At 39.5% G+C, this 23,213-nt stretch overlaps 1 protein-coding gene across 2 annotated transcripts; it reads right to left on the minus strand.

The window, feature by feature from the left end:
• Positions 1-1,153: 1,153 nt before the first annotated feature.
• Positions 1,154-21,444, minus strand: LOC101400115 (zinc finger protein 677). Of its 2 annotated transcripts, none has more exons than XM_087422068.1 (3): positions 21,301-21,444; positions 9,172-9,298; positions 1,154-2,555 (listed from the first exon to the last, which is right to left on the minus strand). In XM_087422068.1, the coding sequence occupies exons 1-3, from the start codon at positions 21,385-21,387 to the stop codon at positions 1,246-1,248; spliced, it is 1,524 nt and encodes a 507-aa protein (XP_087278194.1). In that variant the 5' UTR covers positions 21,388-21,444; the 3' UTR covers positions 1,154-1,245. The 2 variants fall into 2 exon arrangements, with proteins under 2 accessions (XP_087278194.1, XP_087278195.1); XM_087422069.1 differs by lacking the exon at positions 21,301-21,444 and adding an exon at positions 11,956-12,043.
• Between the last annotated feature and the right edge of the window lie 1,769 nt (positions 21,445-23,213).

Raw genomic sequence — 23,213 nt, forward strand, 5'->3', positions numbered from 1 at the left:
TGAAGGCTGGTAACATCTCTATTCTTCACAAATCTTGGAGGTGGAAACTATTACTATCTTTATTCTAAAGAGGAGGAGAACTTATGCAGAGAGAGTGAAGTGATTTTACTAAATTCACATCTTGGTTACCAGCAGATTGGGGACTTAAACTTAGTGGAGATGGTAAGAAAGTACAGTATTTAACCATCACAATATACTGAAAAAGCTAGTTAGTACGTTCTTCCAATAATCTAGATCTATATTTAGTTGTTTTCATAACTTGTCATCATAGTTTAGATTAGTAGTATGTTATTTTATAATTTTGGCTGTGACAAGTTTCCATTTATGTGTAAAGATTTATTCTACATGCCAATACCAAATATGCATAGAGCATTTGAGATCTTAAAAAAATGCAGATGCTCTGATTGTAACATAGTACACAAGACCCTGCCCCATGACCAAGATGGACTTAAGGACTGCCAAGATTGGCTCAATATTAGTATAGAAACAGAGAGACTCATTTGTTTTTATGCCAGGAACAAAACAGAGTGACGCCTATTCCCAGAATTACTGAAAAATCTCATATGATGCCCTTAAGTGTGGTAGATAAAACATTCATATGCACTCAAAGCAAGACTTCAGGATACAAGGTTAATTTACTAAAGTTAACTGCCTTCCTCTTTTCCAGCAATGAACAAGTGGAAAAGAAAATTAAAAATATGCCATTTACATTAGGACCAAAAAGACCGTTTCTTCACAGATACCGGCAACACACGAAAATCAGTGATGAAGACATATAACATCAATAACAGATTTTGAACCTCAGGTTGAATGTCAATAATAATGCAGCCTTACCAAGAAATCTAAAAGAATAAAAATATCATATAAACTGAAGGTAAGTGGGATTTTCCACCAAGGTCCTTGGTCCTTCTACACCCGTCATCTCATGAATTTTAAATGATTTTGGCTTTCAATGACTCAGCAGAATGTACCATGTGATTTGATTAATCTTCAAAAAGGACCAGATTTAGTTCTCCCTAGTAGGAATCGTCTGATGCATAGAACATTGTGAAAACTGCTTAAACAATTTACCACACTCATTATATTTCTAAGAATTTTCTCCAGTATGAAATCTTTGGTGAATCCTGAGGCAAGGCCACGCTGGCATCAAGGCTTTCCTCCATTCTTTTGTAAGGTTTCCTTCCAGTGTGAGTTCCCTCATGACTCCAAAGGTGTGAAAATTTAACAAAAGCTTCACCACACACTTTACATCTGTATCTTCACTCCATGTATATTCTGGTGCCTACTGAGGCTCGAGTACTGTTTAAAGGCTTTGCCACATTCATGACATTTGTAAGGTTTCTCCCCAGTATGAATTCTCTGATGAACTATAAGGCTTGAATTCTGACTAAAGGCCTTGCCACATACAGTACATTTATATGGTTTCTCTCCAGTATGAATTTTCTTATGTTGAGTAAGATTTGAACTCCCAGTGAAGGCTTTGCCACACTCATTACATTTGTAAGGTTTCTCTCCAGTATGAATCCTCTCATGACCCCAAAGGTGTGAACGTGTGGTAAAATTCTTACCACATTCATTACATTTGTAAGGTTTCTCTCCCGTATGGATTCTCTTATGTTGAGCAAGATTTGAACGCTCAGAAAAGGCTTTGCCACACTCATTACATTTGTAAGGTTTCTCTCCAGTATGAATTCGCTCATGACTCCAAAGGTGCGAACGTATCATAAAATCCTTACCACATACATTACATTTATACGGTTTCTCTCCAGTATGAATTCTCTGATGCCTTGTGAGGTTTGAGAACCTGTTAAAAGCTCTGCCACAATCAATACATTTGTAAGGTCTCTCATCAGAATGAATTCTTTGATGATTAGCTAAGGTTGAGCAATGGCTAAAAGCCTTCCCACACTCATTACATTTGTAAGGTTTTTCTCTAATGTGTGTTTTCTGGTGTTGTGTAAGCAATGAAGGATGCATAAAAACCTTCCCATATTTATTACGAATGTTGGTTTTGACACTAGGAGGAATTCTTTGAAGCAGTGAAACTGAAGAACAATTTTTGATAGACTTCTCAACTTGATGACATTCATAAAGTTTCTCTTCAGTTTGAAATCTGTGCACTTCAACCAGATGTGAATGAAAGCTTAATCCAAGCCTATTTTTAAAAGATTTCATATACTTTTTTCCTGAATAGCTTATGTCTTTTTTTAGTTCCTTATTCCTTATATATGACTTGTCATGTTTATAATAATGAGACGTACTTCTTCTTACAGAAACATTCTGTGTCACAGGGAAATTATTACAGGATTTATGATGTTGTTGATCTCTTCTACCAGCGAAATTTTTGTAATGGGTTGTACTCACCCCTTCAAAATTTTTTTCTTCACATACCCACTGAGTCTCAAACTTGTGCATATTTTGCTGGACCTCTCTGAAATCAAAATCATCAAAATCATGACTTACATGTCTTTCCAAAATAAATGTTTGGAATAATTCTCCATTATTAATGTCCTCCTTTGATGATAATTCTTTGATCACATATCCAGGAGAGATATCTGTAACACAGAAATTATCAAAGGCTTCCTATTAACTAGAGTTGTTAAGATGGATATTTTATATTAAAAAATATAATATTACACCAAAAGTAAAACTCATAATTAACAGGGTTGTCAAGCTTCTCAACCAAGGTCTGCAAATGTTTAAAAACACAAAGGATATAAGATTCCACAATAAAGAAAGAGTGATTACACGTAATTCAAATTCCTTTTAGGGAAGCCTACTTTCAAATGCTCTCTGATCAAAAGTTACTATAGTCCTGAAAGAAGGGCAATTTTTCCACACCAACTCAGAGGAGGAATACAGGTGTCTCACATTAAAAAAAAAAAATAAGATATTAAAGCTAATTACTGAATACTTACTGTACACAACATTAAAAAACCACTTTTAGAACAAGAAAATATTCTTGTAAATACCTGATATAAAATTAAATCCATGCATAAGAGGCATACTGCAACATTAACAATTAGTATACTGTGCTTATATTACATAATATATGCTAAAAAGTAATTATCTGTTAATCATAATAAAAAGTAATAAACATTTTAATAACCTAATACAAACGCAGTAGTAAATAATAATTACTTACATTTACATATACATATATAGTTTGTGGAATTCTAAGAAATTCATTCATAAGAACAAAATAAAGAACCTATAATTCAGAAAGAGCATATAATATGAGAACTGGAAAATACGTTAAAAACCACTGATTTTGAAATAAGAGGTTCAGGTAAATATATGATATTATAGAGATTAACAGTGAGGAAATGTGACATCAAAAATGGCAGAGCAGAGAACTCCAAATGTACCTCCTTCTACAAAAGCAGGCGAGATTCCAGAAACCAAGCACATTCCTAACCAAGAAAAAGAGAGCTGTTTTAATTTACTCTGACCCCATCCCATTCCTCTGCTAGGCAGTGGCCTTGAAGATGTCAGCTCTCAAGCTTGTACAGTGTTCCAGAACCAGAGGGGACAGAAGGGACTTTATAACGATTGTGGCTGTTTTTCTTGATCTGCCTGCTGGGCCCCTGAAGGACTGGCTCAAAGTGGTTGCCTTTATTTGGCCTACCTCAGAACTGTACCTAGGTAGAGGTGCTAAAAGGGGGCCATTTGTCAAAGACATTTAAAGCTAAATATATTAGCCACTGCTACCTAGGGCAAGAGATAACAACTGGGGCAAAAAATGGACAAACTAAAAATGCTAAGAAAATATTGGAAAGTGAGTTGTATTGTGGAATAAGGACTTTCAAAATCTCCTCTATAATCAAGGAAATCTAGATGGTTCCAAGCATGCCCAGGACAGGGCACATGAGAAAAGACCTGAGAAGCCCCTAAGCTTTGACCACCTATTTACCATCAGACTTGCACATGCAGGAAGCAAAGGCTAAGGCAGAGTTGTAAACTCCCTGCCTGAGTATTTAAAGGCATACCCTAACATATATCCCACAGAGAAACACACACAGAGCTCATGTATAAAAAGTCTAAGGTGATTTTGTTTTGTTTTGTTTGTGATTCCAAGTGATTAAGGAAATCTGTCAAATCACTACCTGACCAACAAGCTAACCAAAAACTTCAGTGGCCACACACAGCAAAGAAAACACACCACACAAAATTAGAAATACACAAACACACAACAGCAATCAAAGAAGCAACAACATACCCTGGGGAGAGAGAAAATTATGATTTCCAAAGTTTCAATATATTCAAAACGTCTTGTTTTTAACAAAAAGCTAAAAGCAGGCAAAATAACAATAAAGTATGACACATACAAAAAATAAATAAATAACAGAAATTGTCCCTAGGGAAGCCCAAACTTTGGACATACTAAAGAAAAACTTTAATCAATTATTTAACCTAAAGGGAATGATGGACGTAGAATTAAAGGAAATCAGGAGAATATCTGTTTAAACAAATAGAGGGAGATAGAGGTTAAGAAAACAAACTAAACAGAAATCCTGGAGCTGAATGGTAAACTAACTGAATGAAAAATTTCCTAGAGAGGTTCAACATCAGATTTGGTCAGACAGAAGAAAGAATCAGCAAACTTGAGAGCAGATCACTTGAAATTACCAAGTCTGAGCAGTAGAAAGACAAAGGATTGACGATAAATGAATGTAGCCCAAGAGACCCGTAGGATACCATCAAGTAGACCAACATATGAACAATGTTGAGTCCCAAAGTGGGGGGAAAAAAAGAGAAGGAGGCAGAAAGAATATTAGAAGAAACACAGTCAAAAATTTCTTAAATGTGAATAAAGACATGGATCTACAAATCTAAGTCAATGAACAGAAAAGAAAATGAATTCGAAGGGATCCACATCACAAAAAATCACAAACTGTTGAAAGAAAAAGGCAAAAAGAGAATCTTGAAAGCAGCAAGAGAGAAAGTATTCATCATATACAAAGGATCCACAATAAGATTAACAGCTGATTTCTCAGCCAAAACCATGGAGTCCAGAGAAAATGGGCTGACATACTTAAATTGTTGACAGAGAAAAAAACACTCAACCAATTCTATCCCCAGCAAAACTGTCAGTTACAAATGAGGGAGAAATCAAGACTTCCAAGATAAACAAAAGGTGAGGGAGTTCCTTACAACCAGACCTGCTCTATAAGAAATAAGAGAGGGAACATTTTTTAATTCATTTTATGCGCCCAGCATAATTCTGATACCAAAGCCAGACAGACATCATAAGAAACTACAGATCAATATCCCTTATGTATAGAAAAGCAAAAATCCTCAGCAAAATATCAGCCAATTGAATACACAGCATATTAAGATTATATACCATAAACCAGCATCTGGGACTTATTCCAAAAATCCAAAGGTGGATGGTTCAATGTAATAACCAACATTAATAGTAAGAAGAAAAAAAAAACACTATCAACACTACATAATTATCTCATTGTATGCAAAATATGTATTTGAAAAAACCCAGAACCTTTCATGACAAAAATGCTCAGCATACTAAAAAGAGAAGTGAACTTCTTCAACCTGATAAAGATCATTTATAGAAAACCCACAGCTAATATAGTCAATGGAGAAAGAATAAAAAGCTTTCTCCCTAAGATAAGGAATAAGACATGGATGCCCACTGTCACTGCTGCTACCCAACACTGTACTGGAAGTTTTACTCAGAGCAATTAGGCAAGAAAAAGAAATAGAAAGCATACAAATTTGAGAAGAAAAAGAAAACTTATCTCTATGTGCAGCTGACATAATCCTACATATAGAAAATTCCATAAAAAACATACATACACACAACTACTAGTGTTATAAATGATGTCAGTAAAGTTGTAGGATAGAGTATCAACATACAAAAATCAGTTGTGTTTCTATACACCAATAATGAACAATCTCAAAAGGAAACTGAAAAACTAATTCCCTCTATGATAATATCCAAAGAATACAATACCCAAAAATAAATTTAAACAAGGAGGTGCAAGACATGAGATTGAAAACTACAAAACATTGCTGATAGTAATTAAAGAAGACCTAAATAAATGGAAAGTAATTCCATATTTATGAATTAGAAGATTTTACATTTTTAAGATGGTAATAGTCACCAAAGTGGTCTACAGATTCTATGTAGACACTATCAAAATTCCAAGACACTTTCATGGAGAAATGCAAAAGGTGATGAAATTTATAAGGAACTGCAAAGGGCCCCAAATAGTTAAGATAATATTGAAAAAAATTATGAAATGTTACAAAATAGATAAATCCATGGAGAGAGAATGCAGACTGGAAGTTTCCAGGGACTGAGGAGAGAAAACAACGTGGACAAACTGCTTAACGGGTAATGGATGCTAACATGGAGTGATGGAAATGTTGTGGAACTAGACAGAGGTGGTTGCACAACTGGTACATATACTAAATGCCTTGAGTGGCTCACTTTGAAATGGTTAATTTTATGTTATGTGAATTCCACATGAATAAAAATGTTTAATAACACTAGCAATCTAAGAGATGAATTTCACAATATATTTTAAAAATAGATATTTACCAATTTTGACATGTTAAAATTTTGAGGCTAAGTTTCTTTATATTATATAAGAATAACAGGGTCTCTTACACTAGCCTCCTCTAATTATCTGAAATTCTATCATTGGATCTCTTAATATAATCCTCACATGAAACACACGTGAAGTGAAGGGTGCTCTTACTATATGCATTCGTATACACACAGTTACCATGAATAAACAAAAATTAATGTGCACTTGTCCCAAATTAATAAACTCTGTCTTCATAAAGATCATCAGGAGAACATTAATAGCCTTAACAGGCATATGATCAAGAGTAAGGAATGACTTCTAAAGAAGGCAGTATTAGCAGCAGCAGTTATGTGTTGAAACACCTTTTGGCAGTTCCAGAAGATCCATGGGCGAGGTGGCTGTCCAGAGGTGATCAGCAACATAAGAAGCCAAGACTAGCCACAGAACAACAGGAGACAACTGGGCTAAGAGTCAACAAAGACAGGTGAACTTTAGGTAAAATTCAGGTTAAATGGAAGATGAGGAACAAAACAGTGTTCACGGGTTAATTGAAAACTACAATTTCCAGAAATTTAGAAATTTTGTGGAAAACAGTATCATAAGTAACAGTGATGAAAAAGTACATGCAACACAAGAAACTAGCTATGTGTCCTATAAAATAAAATTAGATATTTAAATATTAGTTTAGTATACCAAGAGTTACATCATGAATCTAGACAAAGAGATGATTTATTACAATAAAGAATTTAAACCAAAATATAAAATATTTATGAAATTTATATAAAACATGAGCTATGTTTAGAAAACTTAAAATATACTATAGAAAAACCAAAGTATCCTATGTAACAAATTTTGGCCAATTCAACTACACCACCATCTGTCAGCTGGCATACTGTGGCGGCTGCATGTCGCTGTGATGCTGAAAGCTATGGCACCAGTATTTCAAATACCAGCAGGGTCACCCATGGGGGACAGGTTTCAGAGGAGTTTCCTGACTGAGACAGACTAGGAAGAACCACCTGGCCACTCACTTCCAAAAAGAACTGCCAAAAAAATTTGGACACTAGGTGGGTATATTTCAAAACCAAGCAAGTTTCAGAGAGAAAAAATCACACAAACTTAGGAAAATATGAAATCAGCCAGAGCCAAGTTCTTCCACATTCCCAGACTAAGTAGGAGCTGCAAGAGGGAGAAAAAGAAAAGGTAGGAAAGTCAATCAAGGGGGTCAGATTTTGAGAAAAAGAAAAGGTAGGAAAGTCAATCAAAGGGGTCAGATGGGATATTGAAACAGGACCTGCAGCTGCCTACAGACTCCAAGATGAGTTCCTGAAAGCCTAAGATATGGTCCCCAAGAAGGTCCCCCATCAGAGAAAGGTTCTCTCTGCCCACTGTCTCTACAGTACTGCTGAGTAACAATCTCAAAAGAGCCACGCTATTCCCATCACACATGCTCCTGAAGGGCATAAGCAGAAATGAAGAAATGGCTTTGGCTCCTGAGAGAGCCTCTGGGACCCAGATGCAATGGAACAGCAGCTAATGTTTCCCATTCCCAAAGAGGGTCTCTCAAGTATGTGAAATGAGGATGGAAGCTGAGAAGGCCACAAGCCAGGACTAGGGAGGCCTCAGCTCTGACCTGTGTCAACTGAGAACTGAGTTCAGGAGAGGCCCAAGAAGGAAGAAGGCACCTTATAAAGAGCCCTCTCTGTGCTCCCCAAAGTCGAGATAGGAAAGAGGTCATAGTGGGTAGATAACAGAATGTTATGATGAAGACTTTGCCGTCGTCTTTGCAATGAGCTGGAGTACCACTGGACGATGGGAAGAAACTTTTACACATGGGAAGGAGAGAGTGGTAAGAGGAGGGGAAGAACAATTTCCTTTGAGAGCTCACAAGAAATAAACTTTTATTTTCCAACAGACCTCTCACATTTGAGAACAATTTCCCAAACAATATTTGATAAAGTCACTTCCTCTCTGCCATCTAAGCTATTTTGTTCATATCTTTGATACATTCCCAGTAACCGGGTTTTTTTGTTTTTTGTTTTTTTTGCTATTTTCACCTCACTCTTCATAGTCCAGGGCTCTTCCTCCTCCAAAATGGAGATAATATGAAGCTCAGAAAGAGAGATCCCTGCTTACATGGAAAGAGGCAGACCATGTGCTGCGGTTTTTCCATAATATAATCCCAGCCCTTTGTTCAGCTGAGAAGCAAGGACATTACAGATGGGTCCAGAATAGCATTTCACAAATTTGTTCAGTGACTGTCTTCTTCCAAATGCTTAAAGAATATTTTAAATATAAAGATATGCAGCTCTTTTCCAAGAACTACTAAATCAAAAGTATGAGAGTAAAACCAGGCAATCAGATGTTTTCAAGTTTTGCTATAAGGTTTTGTACTTACTCAACTTGTATAACTACCACTAACCTAACATGAAGTAGGCAGATGACCTAAAGAAAGTGGAAGCTTAAAATCCAGAAATTGCATTGTACAGCTTTTCATTTCTGAATCAACAGGGATTCCATCTCAGTCAAGCAAGGCAGGGGTTCCCAAGAGACTCAAGAGAAAAATGCAAAGATACACAATGGCAGATTCCAACTTCTGGAGGGAAAAAATCCTCACCCAGGGAGAGCAGGTTCCTGTAGTTCTCCAACATCACATCCCTGTACAAGGCCCTCTGAGCAGGGTCCAGGCATTCCCACTCCTCCTGAGAGAATTCTATGGCAACGTCCCTGAACGTCAACAGTTCCTGAAATGAAAACACATTTCACCAACAGGACATCAGGAGAGTTCTTATCTTCACAAAAATGAGAGGAGGAGAAAGGTACAAGAATCAGTTAGATAGAAATGAGTGTTCTGACAGAGCCACCAAGAAGTCTGAGCAAGTCATATATCCTTAATTTTGCTTTATTACACTTTTCCATCAGAAGATATGAAATCCATTAAACCACTGAATTTTACTGGATTTAAAATCACTGGATTCTAAAATTTTGTGCAAGATAAAAGACATATATACACTGTACTGCATATCTGAAAGTTTCTAAAAGAGCAGATCTTAAAAGTTCTCATCACAAGAAAAAAAATTTTCTAACTATGTATGGTGACAGATGTTAACTAGACTTATTGCGGTGATCATTTTGCAATATATACAAACATTGAATCACTGCGTTGTACACCTGAACTTAATATAATGTTGTATGTCTATTATACCTCAATAAAAAATAATAATTTAAAAAAAAGAAGTTATGCAATTTGCCCCAGATGAAAAAATGAGTCTTTGGTAGGAACCTAAGTACTCCTCCAGATTCCAGACATATGGATTTCTCTGGTGTACTATGATGATACCTTCTTATCCAACAATCATGTTAACTGAAGCTCTCCATCTGGGGTAGAAAAGTAGTCACAGGAAGAATGCAGAGTCTGGAATTTCAATGCAATATCTGAGTAAACAAAAAGACAAAACCCCCAAAAAAAAAACCTAAAAATAAGGGAAAAGGAAACTGATATTCAGAAGATGAACATATTTTTGTAACCGATATACTGGGAACCAAAGAATATTTTAGGAATGTGTTTTTCACTCTCAGGTGAATACAAGAAGAGAATTTCATGAATTATCCTATAACATCACAAAGAAATCATGGTGCAGAAGAAAATATGACCTTCTAGATTTGGACAAAGAGAAATTAATGATGCCTGAGCCCTGGTGGCTTACCTTCCACTGATATATTCATGTAATACAGAAGAACAAATACACAAGCACCAGCATTGGAGTTAGGAATACCACCACTCACTAGAATGATTTTCTAGTCACCAAATTACTAAATGGGGTCCTAAGGGACAATAGTGGGCCCAGGGAGAAAAGGGGTAAGACATTTGTATCATCTCCATTATGTACCTGAACCAAGAGACATAAATAAAGTTCTCATTCGAAAGGAAGGGAAAAATAAAAAAAGAAGTATACAAATGAAAAAAATTCAACAAAGCGTCATCTAAATACAAGTTCTAGATATTACGTTCTATATACCAACTGCTAACTAATTTCCAGATGAGCTACAGCATGCGTAATTGTCTTCCAGGATGACAAAGTCCACAGCAGCTTCAATGAAAGGTGAGAACTGAAAAGCTAGAATGATGATGATAATAACTAAAACTTTTGAACACTTCTCACATGATAAGCATTACTCTAAACGTTTTTTAAGTAGTAACGTATATAACAACATAGCATCTAATTAGAGAAAGATTTGTGCCCACCTTACAGAGAACACAACTCTGTCACAGACACTCTAAGACTCATCACAGGCCAAATAATGAATGGCAGAGCCAGCGCCTGAACCAGGTGGCAGCACTTTAGACTGGAACCTACACCATCACACCAGTAAGTAACACATACAACATTAAAGATGCATCCACAGAGCGTTTCCTGAGAAAATCTGAAAAAAGTTCAAGGCTAAAAACATACACCTAGAAAAGAGGTCAATATATACACACATGCTTATACACAATGAGTTACTATTCTTACTGCTATTTAACTCATTAACATGGTAGTGCAGGAAAAAAACTTAAGTCTAATGGAAAACATAAGACATACTTGCAAAGATTGTTTTTAAAAAATTTATTTATTTATTTATTTTTTTTGTGAGGAAGATCAGCCCTGAGCTAACATCCATGCTAATCCTCCTCTTTTTGCTGAGGAATACCTGCTCTGAGCTAACATCTATTGCCAATCCTCGTCCCCTTTTTTCCCCAAAGCCCCAGTAGATAGTTGTATGTCATAGTTGCACATCCTTCTAGTTGCTGTATGTGGGACGTGGCCTCAGCATGGCCGGAGAAGCGGTGTGTCGGTGCGTGCCCGGGATCCGAAGCCGGGCTGCCAGTAGCGGAGCGCACCCACTTAACCGCTAAGCCACAGGGCCGGCCCCCAAAAAATTTATTTTTGAAGTGACGTCTTTTATACACATCATGGGCTCCTGCTCACATACACATGTGTGCACAAACATACAGACTGAAATTAACTGAAATAAAACTAATACCCTCTAAATGACAAATTCTGGGTAAATCTGCATTATCCATCATCTTTTCAGCATTTTTGATACAATGAATATGTATAAATTGTACTAAATTTAAATAAGATTGTCAACATTATTCTATATTAGCCTACTTACAAAAAAAACACTGCAAAAATTGAAAAAAATGTATAAAAAACATTTAATTTTGATCTCCATTAAACACAGGTATGTAAAAATATGAGATACAATCTGCATGGAGATGAGAGGAGACTGAGGGAAGGTCCTGGGGGGAGTGCCAGCAAACGTGTCAGGCAGGACACTTCAGAGAGAGAGACTATCAAGTCCAAATGGCCTTTCAGGATGAAGAGGACAGGACAACGAACTGAGAATATGACTTTACCTGAGAAAGAGTCATTCCTGACTCCTCCTTCTTTCCTCTTCTTTCTTCTCTGGGCTTCTTTCCTCAGGCAGGGTGAGTCTTGAGACGTCAATCCTGAGTGTCAGAAATATGCTACTTATTAACACTCAGAGTCAACATACTTACACACACAGGGAGGACATCACCATGTAGAAATGACAGTCCTCTGCTGCCCACAGCCACAGGAGGGAGGGATTTAGGGACAGTAAAACCCTACACACAGACCAACATGTGACTTTTTTGACCCCTTTCTTCAGAAGTCACTCCCCTCCTGGTTAAGCTGATGCATAAGGTGCAGCAGTGGGGATCTGAGCTGGACTGACCCTCCCCTTCAAGACACAGGCCCAGCCCTGATCAAACCCCATGCAGAAGACAGGCCCCCTCAGCTATCTCTGGATTAGAGACTGCTTTGGGTCCTCAGAAATGGATGATCCAGAGCCCTGCTGTTCCATGCTGGATACAGATCAGAATCACCTGGGGTACTTTAAACATCCTTGAGGCCGGGCCTCATCCCCCCTGACCACAGGAATGGAAATCTCTGGGAACCGGGCACAAGATGTATCTGCAATATGCCTCAACATTGCAATGTGAAGGCAAGAGGGAGCAAGAGGAGGCCAGCACAGCACAAATCCCACCATGTGGTTCTGCTCTCTCATGGGGCCCTGGCCCCTGCATGCAGACAGTGGAAGGGGAAGGAGCAGAGAGAAACAGGCAGAGCAGGCATTATAGGCCAGGGCTTGGGTAAGGGTGTGGCTAGAATGTTAAATGGGAGTGTCAGAGAAGGTTCCACTGAGAAGGGGGTTGGATAGCACAACAAAAACCAGGGGAAGGAAGTTCACCATGTACATTTGAGGAGTCAGAGTTCTAGGCAGAGGGACCACCCTTAGGAAAGTCCTGAAGCAGTGGTGACCCAGCCCCAGGAAAAGCAAAGACATCTTTGTGGCTCAATCCCAGTGAGGGAGGAGGAGACAAGCAGGAGATGAGCTCACAGAGGTCCTGGAAGAACAGATCAGGGAGGCCCGGGGTCTTCAAACATTGTTCTCCCCCATCCCAAGTGAATTCTAGAAATCACATATTCCTTCAACCATCTTAAGTTAATATCTAGTTCTTTCATTAATTTACTTAAAACACATAGAAATAATATAATATTCTGTATATTTGGAAAACATGTCAAGATGGTCACCTAGGCCACAGGGAGTAAGACCCTGCTCTTAACTGAGATGTGGAGGACTGCATGGGGAACACAATTAGAGAGTTCAGGGGGTCATGTCTGGACATTTTCAGGTGGAGATGCCTATGAAACATCCCAGCAGAGACGTCAAGGATACAGCTGGACAACAGGAGTCTGGAGTTCAAGGGTGAGGTCTGCACTGGACATGTGAAATTGGGAGATGTCAAGGTGTTTAAAGCCATGAGACAGGATGATATAAAAAGTCACTGGCTGCAGAAAGAGAAGAGAGGAGGTCCAAGACTAAGCTATGGGGTACTCCCATAATTAGAGACCAGGGAGTTGAGGAAAAACCAGCAGAGGAAACTGAGAAGTGAACAGAGACGGGAGAAGGAAGTTGAAAGACAGATAGATGATAGATAAGATTTATTTTTAAATAGTAGAATGTCCTAAAAGCCAAGAAAAAAAGTGTTTAAAGGAAGAGGGAGTGATCAACTGTTCAATATGTTGTCGACCAGATAAGATGCCAACTGTGAATTAACCAGTAGATTTAAAAATGGGAGGACAGTACTGCCTCTGACAAGTATCAATGGAATGATAGATGGGAAAATTTGACTGGATGGGGTTCAAGGGACAATCATAGGCAAGAATTGAAGACAGAGTATGAACAAGTTTCTAGTGTATTTTGTTCTGAAATGGAGCATAGAAGAAGGGCTCTTATTAAAGGAGACAATGTAGTTGAGAGGATTTTTCTCTTTAAAGATGAGAGAATGCAGTGACTAAAAACGCTATGTTTTGTTTTGTTAAAGTTGGGCTACACCACCATCTGAGTATGAAGACCAAAATAATTCCCTAGGGGTAAAAAATGACATGGTGGCAGAAGGATGCAGTGTCATCCTGAGACAGTGAGGGGGTCTGGGAACAAGGACACAATCGCAGGGTGGGGAACAGCTAGGTGCAGGGACAGACTACTCCCAGTCAGCAGTGAAGCAGAAAACCCAGGTGGCCCAGCAAGAAGATCTCTTCCCATTGCTTCCAGGTGCTCAGAAAAAAGGTCTTTGGCTGAAAGTGAAGATGGGAAAGGAGGAGTTGGACTTCTGAGAGGCTCCAGAGGAAACAGCATGGAATAGGCCAATAGGGAAATTCCAGAGGAGCTGGGCCAGGAATCTGAAATAAGACCAGGCAACTTGGGTTTATGTCTTCCTCCAGCTGAGAGGGGGACAGACACAAAGCAGGCAGAGTTGGATGAGAAGCTGGTGTGCAGAAGCAAGGAAGTCAAGTGTTCTGAGGAAATGATTACATGAATCCTTTGTCTGGTGGCAATTAACTTGCATGGCTATTAGTAACTGGAAGCTTTAGCTGTCACCATCTTTAAAAATAACCTGGATGACGCAGGCAAGTATATTCCATTGATTTACAATTTTAATCCCTAGGCAGAGGGAACAAAGCCTGCCATGCAGTAGAGGCTCCATATGCACTGAATGAATGATTGAAGGCTTCTGGCATGGCCTTCATGCTGGAGGCTAATGTATGCAGGGGTCCTAGCTCTGCTTCGAAGGGTCTTCTCACAAGTGAGGGCGGAGCTGGCCAGGGGCTGCAGAGGATGGCAGAGCCAAGAGTCCCTCACTGAGACCACTCTCCTCACCCACAGCAGGTGGGAAGGGCACATGTAAGAAACTTAGTGAGTTGATTTTGTGGGGTAGCTGTCTTGGGCTGAGTGCACCCTTCTTTATTGCACTGGCAATAAAGAAGCCTGAATTCTGCAGAAAGAGCAGAGTCCTCTTGGCTGCTGAGACCCATTGATGGAGACTTTCCCGGTGTCTAAGATTTCTGATTTTGCAATGACGTTTGGCTGAAATATTTGCAGCCCCCAAATTCTGGCTTGATTCACTCTAAGATTGTACAAACTGATAAAACAGCAGGAAGTGTGTGAACACAACAGCAAAGGGGAAGTTGGAAGACTTGAGAGGAGACAAAGGAGAGGCACAGACAAAAGGAGCTTTCTTCATCAAGTCACCTACCTGGGGAAGCCCCCACTTTGCCATTCCAGAAAAGATAAAGGACGAACACGGCACTGTGTATGTAGAGTGCGTGTGTGTCTTCAGTAGAAAGAATCCTTACACTAAATGTGATCCATTTTATCACCCACTCTTTAGTAACTGCTGAGCACAGGGTCACTTGGTGAGAACATGCATAGCTTCTCCTTCCTCAAGTTCAGGAATCTCCCTCCCATTACTGGGACTTTAAGCCCTGTAAGGGCAAATAATAATCAAATAATAATGAAAATAATAACAATAAAATTATCTCTGGTACAAAAAAGGAATGAGACTTTCCTCTCCTCTCTTTTATTGGAGCATTAACTGAAAACAAACAAAAAACTCTTGCAATTACAAATTCTTTGTCTGCTCTATAAGCTTCTAGTCAGTTTAATGGCCCAAGAATGTTTTTCTCAAGGATCTGGGAGCCATCTCTTTGAAATGTAAATACCAAGAAAGACTGTGCCCCCACTTCCCAGTCCAGGTAGAAAGGCAGAAGTTTCACTTAGGTACCTGTCACCAAGTTGTAAATCTACCTGCTGTCACATACTTGCTGCTATGAGAAGTTTATTTTTCCTTTGAATGAAGACAGTTTAACACAAAATGGCCACTGCAATTATCAGGATAATATAAGGTGAACTATGTTTGACAAACAGTGCTGTCAAGTCCTCTTACTTGAGGACTAATAATCACTTATCTTGAGAACATGTACATAATGGGTTCTATCTGCTTGGCTATAAACAACGGCGAGATTTCTTTCTTCCTTTGCAAACTTTTCGTGGATCCCCCATGATGGGTATCATTCTTAGGTTTAATGCTTATTCAATAATAAAACTTTTTCTTTCTCTTCAACTCTTGTGGAAAGGTTTTCTGGGTGGCGGGAAATATTTTTTTTAGCTTTAGTTTTATTTGAGTTTTTAGTTGTATTTTCCCAGTGCCTCCCAGTGTTTGCGATCCTCTCTCCAAACTCTCCCAGGACCTCCTGACCTCCCACCTGTTGGAGAAATACCTTTGTTTCATATTTATTTTAAAACATCTTGTTCCTCTGCTCCTCAGCTACCTTGTGACTGTGTGTGTGTGTGTGTGACTGTCTGTCTGTCTGTTAGGAAGGGCAGGGAGAGGCCGATACAGAGAAACCAGCAGTGGCCTGGCCACAAGGAAGTAGTAGCTGCATCTTTTCCTCAAGGATAGTCCCAAGGATGAGCCTTTGAGCTGCAGATCACTGTGGCCGTGTCTGCCCTCTGATTCCTGGGACAACGTGCCTGTCGAGTCAGGGGCCCGTACAGCCTCTCCCCAGTTGTGCCCAGAAAGTTACCCACAGTAAGTCCTCCCTAACAATAACAACCTGCCACCTGAGCCTTTGGCACCAGTACTTCTGCTCTGGACACTCTTACAAGCTCCCACGGGGTCCAACACACTCCCCAGAGACCCCATAATGACCCCTCTATTCTGCTATGAAATCTCACATCTCATTCCGGAACCCAATAACTCAGGCTTGCTTGATGGAACAATACACATCAAGATGCCCAAGGACCCACAACACCATATTTTCACCCACAATGACCCCATCCCATATGCAAGCACTTCGGTAATCTATTAAATAAAATGGAAGATGTCTCTAATGATGCACATACTCCAATGAGATCCCCACAACTTCCACAGAAGCACCCCAAATTGTCATCTGCATTCTCCAAAATGCATACAAAACTTTGTTGACTTGCAACCCAACAGTGAGATTTCTCCTAAAATACCAACAAGTATCCCCCAAACGATCTCTGAGATTTTTCCTATAGTTCCACTATGGGTTGCATAATAAATCTTGTACCCACAAATGACCCTAGAAAAGTCACTGTGTGGAGTGGCTGGTGTGGTGCACCTCCTGGATCCACACCCTCAGAACCAAGGCACCCATCCCCTTGCAGACTGGAAGATAAAGGGCCAGAGACGTGATGACTAAGGAACAAGGGTTAGAGCAGGAACAAAGACCTGAGACAGAAAAGGTTCTGGAGTTTGGGAACAGAGAAAAGGCTAATGTGACTGGGTCAGAGTGAGCCATGAGAAGAGGGGAAGCTCCCAGGATGAGGATAGAGACACTGGCAGGGGGCCTAGCGATACAGAGCTGTGTGGCCTCAATGAGGAGCCTGGATTTTTTTTTGTGTGTGGTAAAATGTACCTATCATAACAACTACCATTTTAACCATTTTTAGTGTACAGTTTAGTGACAGTAAGTACATTCACACTGCTGTGCAACCATCACCACCATCCATCTCCAGAACTTTTTCATCTTCCCAAAACTCTGTACCCATGAAACAGCAACTGCCCTCTCTCCCCTAGCTCCTGGCAACTACCACTCTACTTTCTGTATCTATGAATCTGACTACTCTAGGTACCACACATAAGGAGAACAATACAATATTTCACCTATTGTGTCTGGCTTATTTCACTTAGGGTATCTTCAACGTTCATCCATGTTGTGAATTGTTTTAAAACCATTTTAAAGCTGAATAATGTTCCATTGGATGAACATACCACATTGTATTTATCCATTCATCCATCGATGGATATTTGGGTTGTTTTTTTATCTTCTGACTATTGTAAATGATGCTGCTATGAATATGGGTGTACAAATACCTGTATGGGTCCCTGCTTTCAATTTCTTTGGGTACATACCCAGAAGCAGGATTGCTAGATCATACGGTAATTTTATGTCTGCCTTTTTGAAGAGATCACCATACTGTTTTTCCACAGCTGCTACATCATTTCACATCCTTACAAGCAATACAAATTTTTCAATTTTGCAATTGTTTCAATTTCTCCACATTCTCTCCAACACTTGTTATTTTGTTTTTTGTTTTTTTTTATACTAGCCATCCCAATGGGTGTGAAGTGTAAGCTCACTGTAGTTTTGATTTGCATTTCTACAATAATTAGTGATGTTGAGCATCTGTTCATGACCTTATTGTCCATCTATATATCTTCTTAGGAGAAATGTCTATATAAGTCTTTTGCCTATTTCTTAACGGTTGGTTGTTTCTGCTGTTGAGTTGCAGGAGTTCTCTATATATATTCTAGATAATAATCCTTCATCACATATATGATTTGCAAGTATTTTCTCCTATGCCGTGAGCTGCCTTTTCACTCTGTTCATAGTGTTCTTTTATGCACAAAGTTCTTGCTTTTCATGAAGCCCATTTATCTATTTTTTCCTTTATTACCTGTGCTTTCTGGTCTTATATCCAGGAGCCTAGATTTGTCCTGAGTGACAGGAAGTCAGTGGAGCATTTAATGACAGGGGTTGATGTGACCTACTTCAGATTTACTCCCAATGCAGAAAGAGAACTCAGAGAGATAGTCTCTCCATCTCTGAGCCTATGCTCTGCCTCTTTCCTAGTAGTTTTCATCACTGTTGTTGGGATGGGACTCCTTTAAGCTTCTAATTACAAGTGTCACCCTCCTGTAGAAAAATGTCACATAGACACACATGCAATATTGCCAATCATTTCAGGGATCACTGTCACTCAGAATTCCTGGTCTTGTCCATTACCTCCACGTTGCAGGTGGGTTCACTGAGGCCCAGAAGGAAAGTCATTTCACCAAGTTATCCTTTCCCAGAAGGAAAGTCATTTCACCAAGTGGCCTAGATGAGGCAGTGGGCAGTTTGTCCTTATCATCTCCTTCCCCTTTTAAAAATTTCAAGATCATCTTTAATATGCCTGAGCAAAAGAAACTTCTGTGGTTTTAATCGCATTGATCCCAAGTATTTACTTTCTCTTTTCCAGGAAGTTACAGTGAAATATTTAAAACATATAAAATGATGGACACATACACTTTGGTGCTGAAAACTCCAAAAGCAAGTTAGCTATGGAAATAAGCTCAGGGCAAATTTCTTCACCATGAACAGATGAGCTCTGCTAGGACAAAGTTTCAAGTCAATCCAGCCCATCTTTCAACATTTTCAGAGAATGGTCAGAGGGACTTGAGGGAAACATCTACTTTGTAGCTCATAGCTCACTAATTCAACAAATCACAGAAAGGGAAGAAAAGAAGCTGTTGAATATCAGTCTAACTCACTTAACTAGGTTCTGACTGTTAAGGTCATAGACATCCTTACAAAGTGCACTTGAAATGGTCTAAAATTATTTCCTAAGTACCAAAGAATGTTCCAACATAAGATAAACAGTAGAAAGAATACAGAGCTTATAATCTGAATTTAGATTCACAATATATTTAAAAGGGAATATATTTAAATATATTTAAAAGGGACACAATATAGACACAATATAGTTAAACAGGAATATATTTAGACACAATATATTTAAAAGGGAAAACAATTTGGGATTTTTTTTTTTTAAATTTAACAACTTCTGAGGTCAAAGTTTTAAAAAAAAATTGAGACTACCTCATGGTTACAAAAGAGTGGTAAGAGCTAGTTAGGAGATGTCACCAAAGCTTATTTCAGAAGTTAGTAATTATTTACAGAAAAGCGAAAATTCAATATGCTAAGATTTATCTCAACAGGCTTAAAAAAATAAACAATGAATTAAATGTAAGAGCCATAGAAAGAAAAAAGAAAATCCACCTAAAAGAAAAAAAGCGACACTTTTAATATCCCTTTAAAAAGCATCATGTAGTGACTTAGTAATTTTTGTCCCAGTTCACCTCCCTCATGCTCTCCCAGGAAAAGAGAAGAGGGTGACCCATAACTGACTGAGACAAGCCTCTCTCCTCTGACTGAATAAGGGTTGCAAATGAAAGCTACCTTGTGATGCAAACAGTTATAAAATACACAAGCCTTATAAAGAGCAGTTTGGCAACCCTCATCCTCATCTGTATAACTGAAACAATTAAGCACACTTTAAAGTAAAAAGATTATAAGGCCACAAGTCAATATATCACAACTTGATCATCCATATCTCATCACCTCACTACCCATCCTGATCTGTCATCTTCTTTTTCCACTCTTATGTATTTCTGTCTGTCCACCTTTTTCTGCCTTTTTCCTTCAGTTGCTCTCTGCTGCTTTTCTCCCTGTGTTTTCCCTCTCAGTTTCTGCTCATTTGGTTTCCCCTCTCCTCCTCTGCTCTCTCTCCTCTTCTCTCTATTCCTTTCCCTATACTACTTGTTCCCTGAAACTTATTTCACTTTTTCTTTCTCATCAATCTTTCCGATTGTTCCCCATCTCCATACATTTCTCCATCTTTCTCCTCCATCTCTGTGTCCCCTCTGCTCTCCCTGTCACATTGTCTTTCCTGTTACACCCCCTCTACTCTAACTCACTGGCACCCCCAGCTGGCTAAGCTCTCTGGGTACTCTTTCTCCCTCTGCTCCGTCACCCTACCCTTCCTTTCTGTCCCTGCACTCGGCTGCCCCAACTCTTTTCTTCTAACCACTCTGTCTGAAATGCCTGCTCTTTGTTGTCCCCACTTCTGCTAACCAAGGGCCCCTCCTCCCAATGTGGCTCCCCTTCATCTCTCTGGAGCTCCTCCCTTTCCTCTACATTTCTCTATTTTCTTTTCTATCTTGTCTCACTCTCTTTCCAAGTCCCCCCTACATCCTCTACCTTGCCGTCTGTTTATGGACCCTCTCGTTAATCTTTTCTCTCTCACTTTTCTACTTCTCCCTAATTCTCCCTGGGTCTCTTTCTCCTGAGCCCCTCATCCCCTCGTCCTGCCGCTTTCCTGACCTCCCCTTCGCCCTCACCGCTTCCACAAGACCCCTGATTCCCGAGCAGAGGAGGTGACCTGCTCTGGTGACCCCTGTGATCTTCCGTCCTAAATCGCACCCCACTGAAGTGTGCTCATCAAGGGTATCGGGGCTCTTATTCCGTGAGAGGGATCCTCAGGAGGGCAGTTGAGTCCGCAGAATCCCAGGGCCGGGGCGGCAATCCGGCATCTATGGGCCCGAGAGGGGCGCGAGGCGCCAAGTGTTTCAAACCATCTCACAAGCTTTAAAGGCGCGGGTGGGAGGGGCGGTCAGTGGAGGGGTTTAAGCAGGAAAACAACGCGCATGGCGGTGTCTACGTGGCCTGAGGGCCGAAACACCACCGGCAGGGACGGCCTGGCAAAGGTTTTAACCGGAAACGAACGCGGACCCCGACCGTCTCACCGCAGCGCCGGGACTTACCGCGGATATGAGGCGCGGGTCCCGAGATTTTAACGTCCGTAGTGACCCCGAGACCCCACGTGTGGGACTGTGGACAGAGACTCTCATGTGTAAACCAGAAACAACGAAAACCACAGACACCAGTGTCACCTTTGCGACAGCCGCTTCCGGGTCTGCACAACACTGCGCATGCGCGCTGCCGCAAGGGGTGGCTGGGCGGGACCCGAGCGGAGCGCTTCCGGCAGTGGGCGGGGCGTGAATAGCTGACAGGGCTGGACGGGGCGGCGGTGGGGCGGGGCCTACCTGTCTTGGGGCGTTTGGAACTATATGAGTTTCGTTTGTGTCGTGTGGAGCAGGGCTGCTCTCTGCCCACTTAAAGTTGATGTTTCAAATAGTTTAACGTAAAAGCTTAGAGTTGACGGACCACTTTGTTCAGAGCTACGATGTCTACGTTTTAAGAAGTCGAAAACGGTTTCAGTGAAAAACTGTTTTGCGAAGAAGAGAAGTTTCTCCTGGGAGAGAGGCGAGCGGGCTGGGAACCGGGACTTCGTTGCATAGATGGTTCGATCCGGAGATATCTCCTGCAATTAGAATTTAATTTAAACAGTTTAATTAAGCAAGGAATGCACTTGTCTTGTGCAGGGCAGGGGATGCAATGCAAAATGTTTTGCAATGCAAAACACTACCTGTGTGAAACTTGCCATTTCATAGGGACTTCAATCAGAATATCATTTCCATTTCTATTCCCCATTCATCCTGGCTCTATCCTGTGCTCAGTTCCAGAAAATTTCATAGGGACAAGACCTGGGGTGTCGGAGATGGAGGGATCAGGCATGTGATAATTTAGGTCACCAACTATTCCTTTAAAAAAAAGCAATAACTAAAAATAGATGTAAATTGCATTCTTTATACTTGTATTTATTCCACACGAGGTGAGTGATAAAACTCAAGCACCTTTAAGATAAACTTTTGTGACATCAGAATTCATTTGTCAATAATTTCTAAATATAATTCCATATGCACTTTACATTTACCCAAGAGTAACTAGAAAGTATTTTTTAGTAAAAAAATTGTTTTAAATTTTAGCTTTTTTGTTGGTTTTTATTTCTGAATTATCTGTCAGATGTGGGTAATATACTCTGTAGAGTATATATTCTTTTTGAAGGCAATTGAATTTGTTTTCAACCAAAGAATACTTTTGCAATATTTCCAGAGGCATTTGATAGGGATGTCTGTTCCCTTTTGTATGAACCCTCAAGAAAGTAAAGCTAGATTATCAAATTTCCAAGGTCTCATTTATACCTTCAATAATCTTTAAGGCAATATTGTAGAGTTAATATCTATTATGAAATATGTTACTTTCAAATTCCTACCTGTGGAAGATTTCTCTCCAGTTAGAATTTCTTGATGAGATAAAGGGATTTTGGATAAAGTTTTTAATATATATTAAATTTATAAGGTTTCACTGCAGTGTACATTATTTGATGTTTATAAGTTTAAACATTGGTTATAGCCTTTTGATATTCATTATATTTGAATTACCTCATATTCAGTGAGGCTCGAACATTATTACTCAGAAAAGTTGTAAGATTTCATTCCAAAATTAATATTCTGATGATCCCTCAAGGATGGAATTTTGGATAAGAACTTGGCCACACACATTGTATTTTTAAGACTTCTCTTAGGTATTTATTTTTTGATGATTAGTAATGTTTGACTCTTGGTTAAATACAATGCCCCATTAATTATAGTTTTAAGATCTTCCCCAATATGAATTTCTGATGATTAGTGAAGCTTCATCCTGTATAAACAACTTCCAAATACATTTAGTAAGTTTTTTTTCTAATATATATAACTGTGTTATTTTGTTACAGTGAAGAATGGGTCGAAACTTTGCCATCTTTATTGGAAATGTTGATTATGACACTAGGAAG

The sequence above is a fragment of the Ceratotherium simum genome, chromosome 33, assembly GCF_057802395.1.
Source record: "Ceratotherium simum simum isolate JZ-2026a chromosome 33, ASM5780239v1, whole genome shotgun sequence".
Lineage (NCBI taxonomy): Eukaryota > Metazoa > Chordata > Mammalia > Perissodactyla > Rhinocerotidae > Ceratotherium > Ceratotherium simum.

Bases quoted from the DNA above. Each gene is read 5' to 3' on its own strand.
- LOC101400115 (XM_087422068.1), bottom strand. From the start codon at position 21,387: ATGAGAGTCTCTGTCCACAGTCCCACACGTGGGGTCTCGGGGTCACTA. The intron at 9,299-21,300 runs GTAAGTCCCGGC...TTTTCATTTCAG, and splicing joins ACCCGCGCCTCATATCCGCG to GAACTGTTGACGTTCAGGGA. The intron at 2,556-9,171 runs GTGAGGATTTTT...TCTGTGTTACAG, and splicing joins CAGGAACCTGCTCTCCCTGG to ATATCTCTCCTGGATATGTG.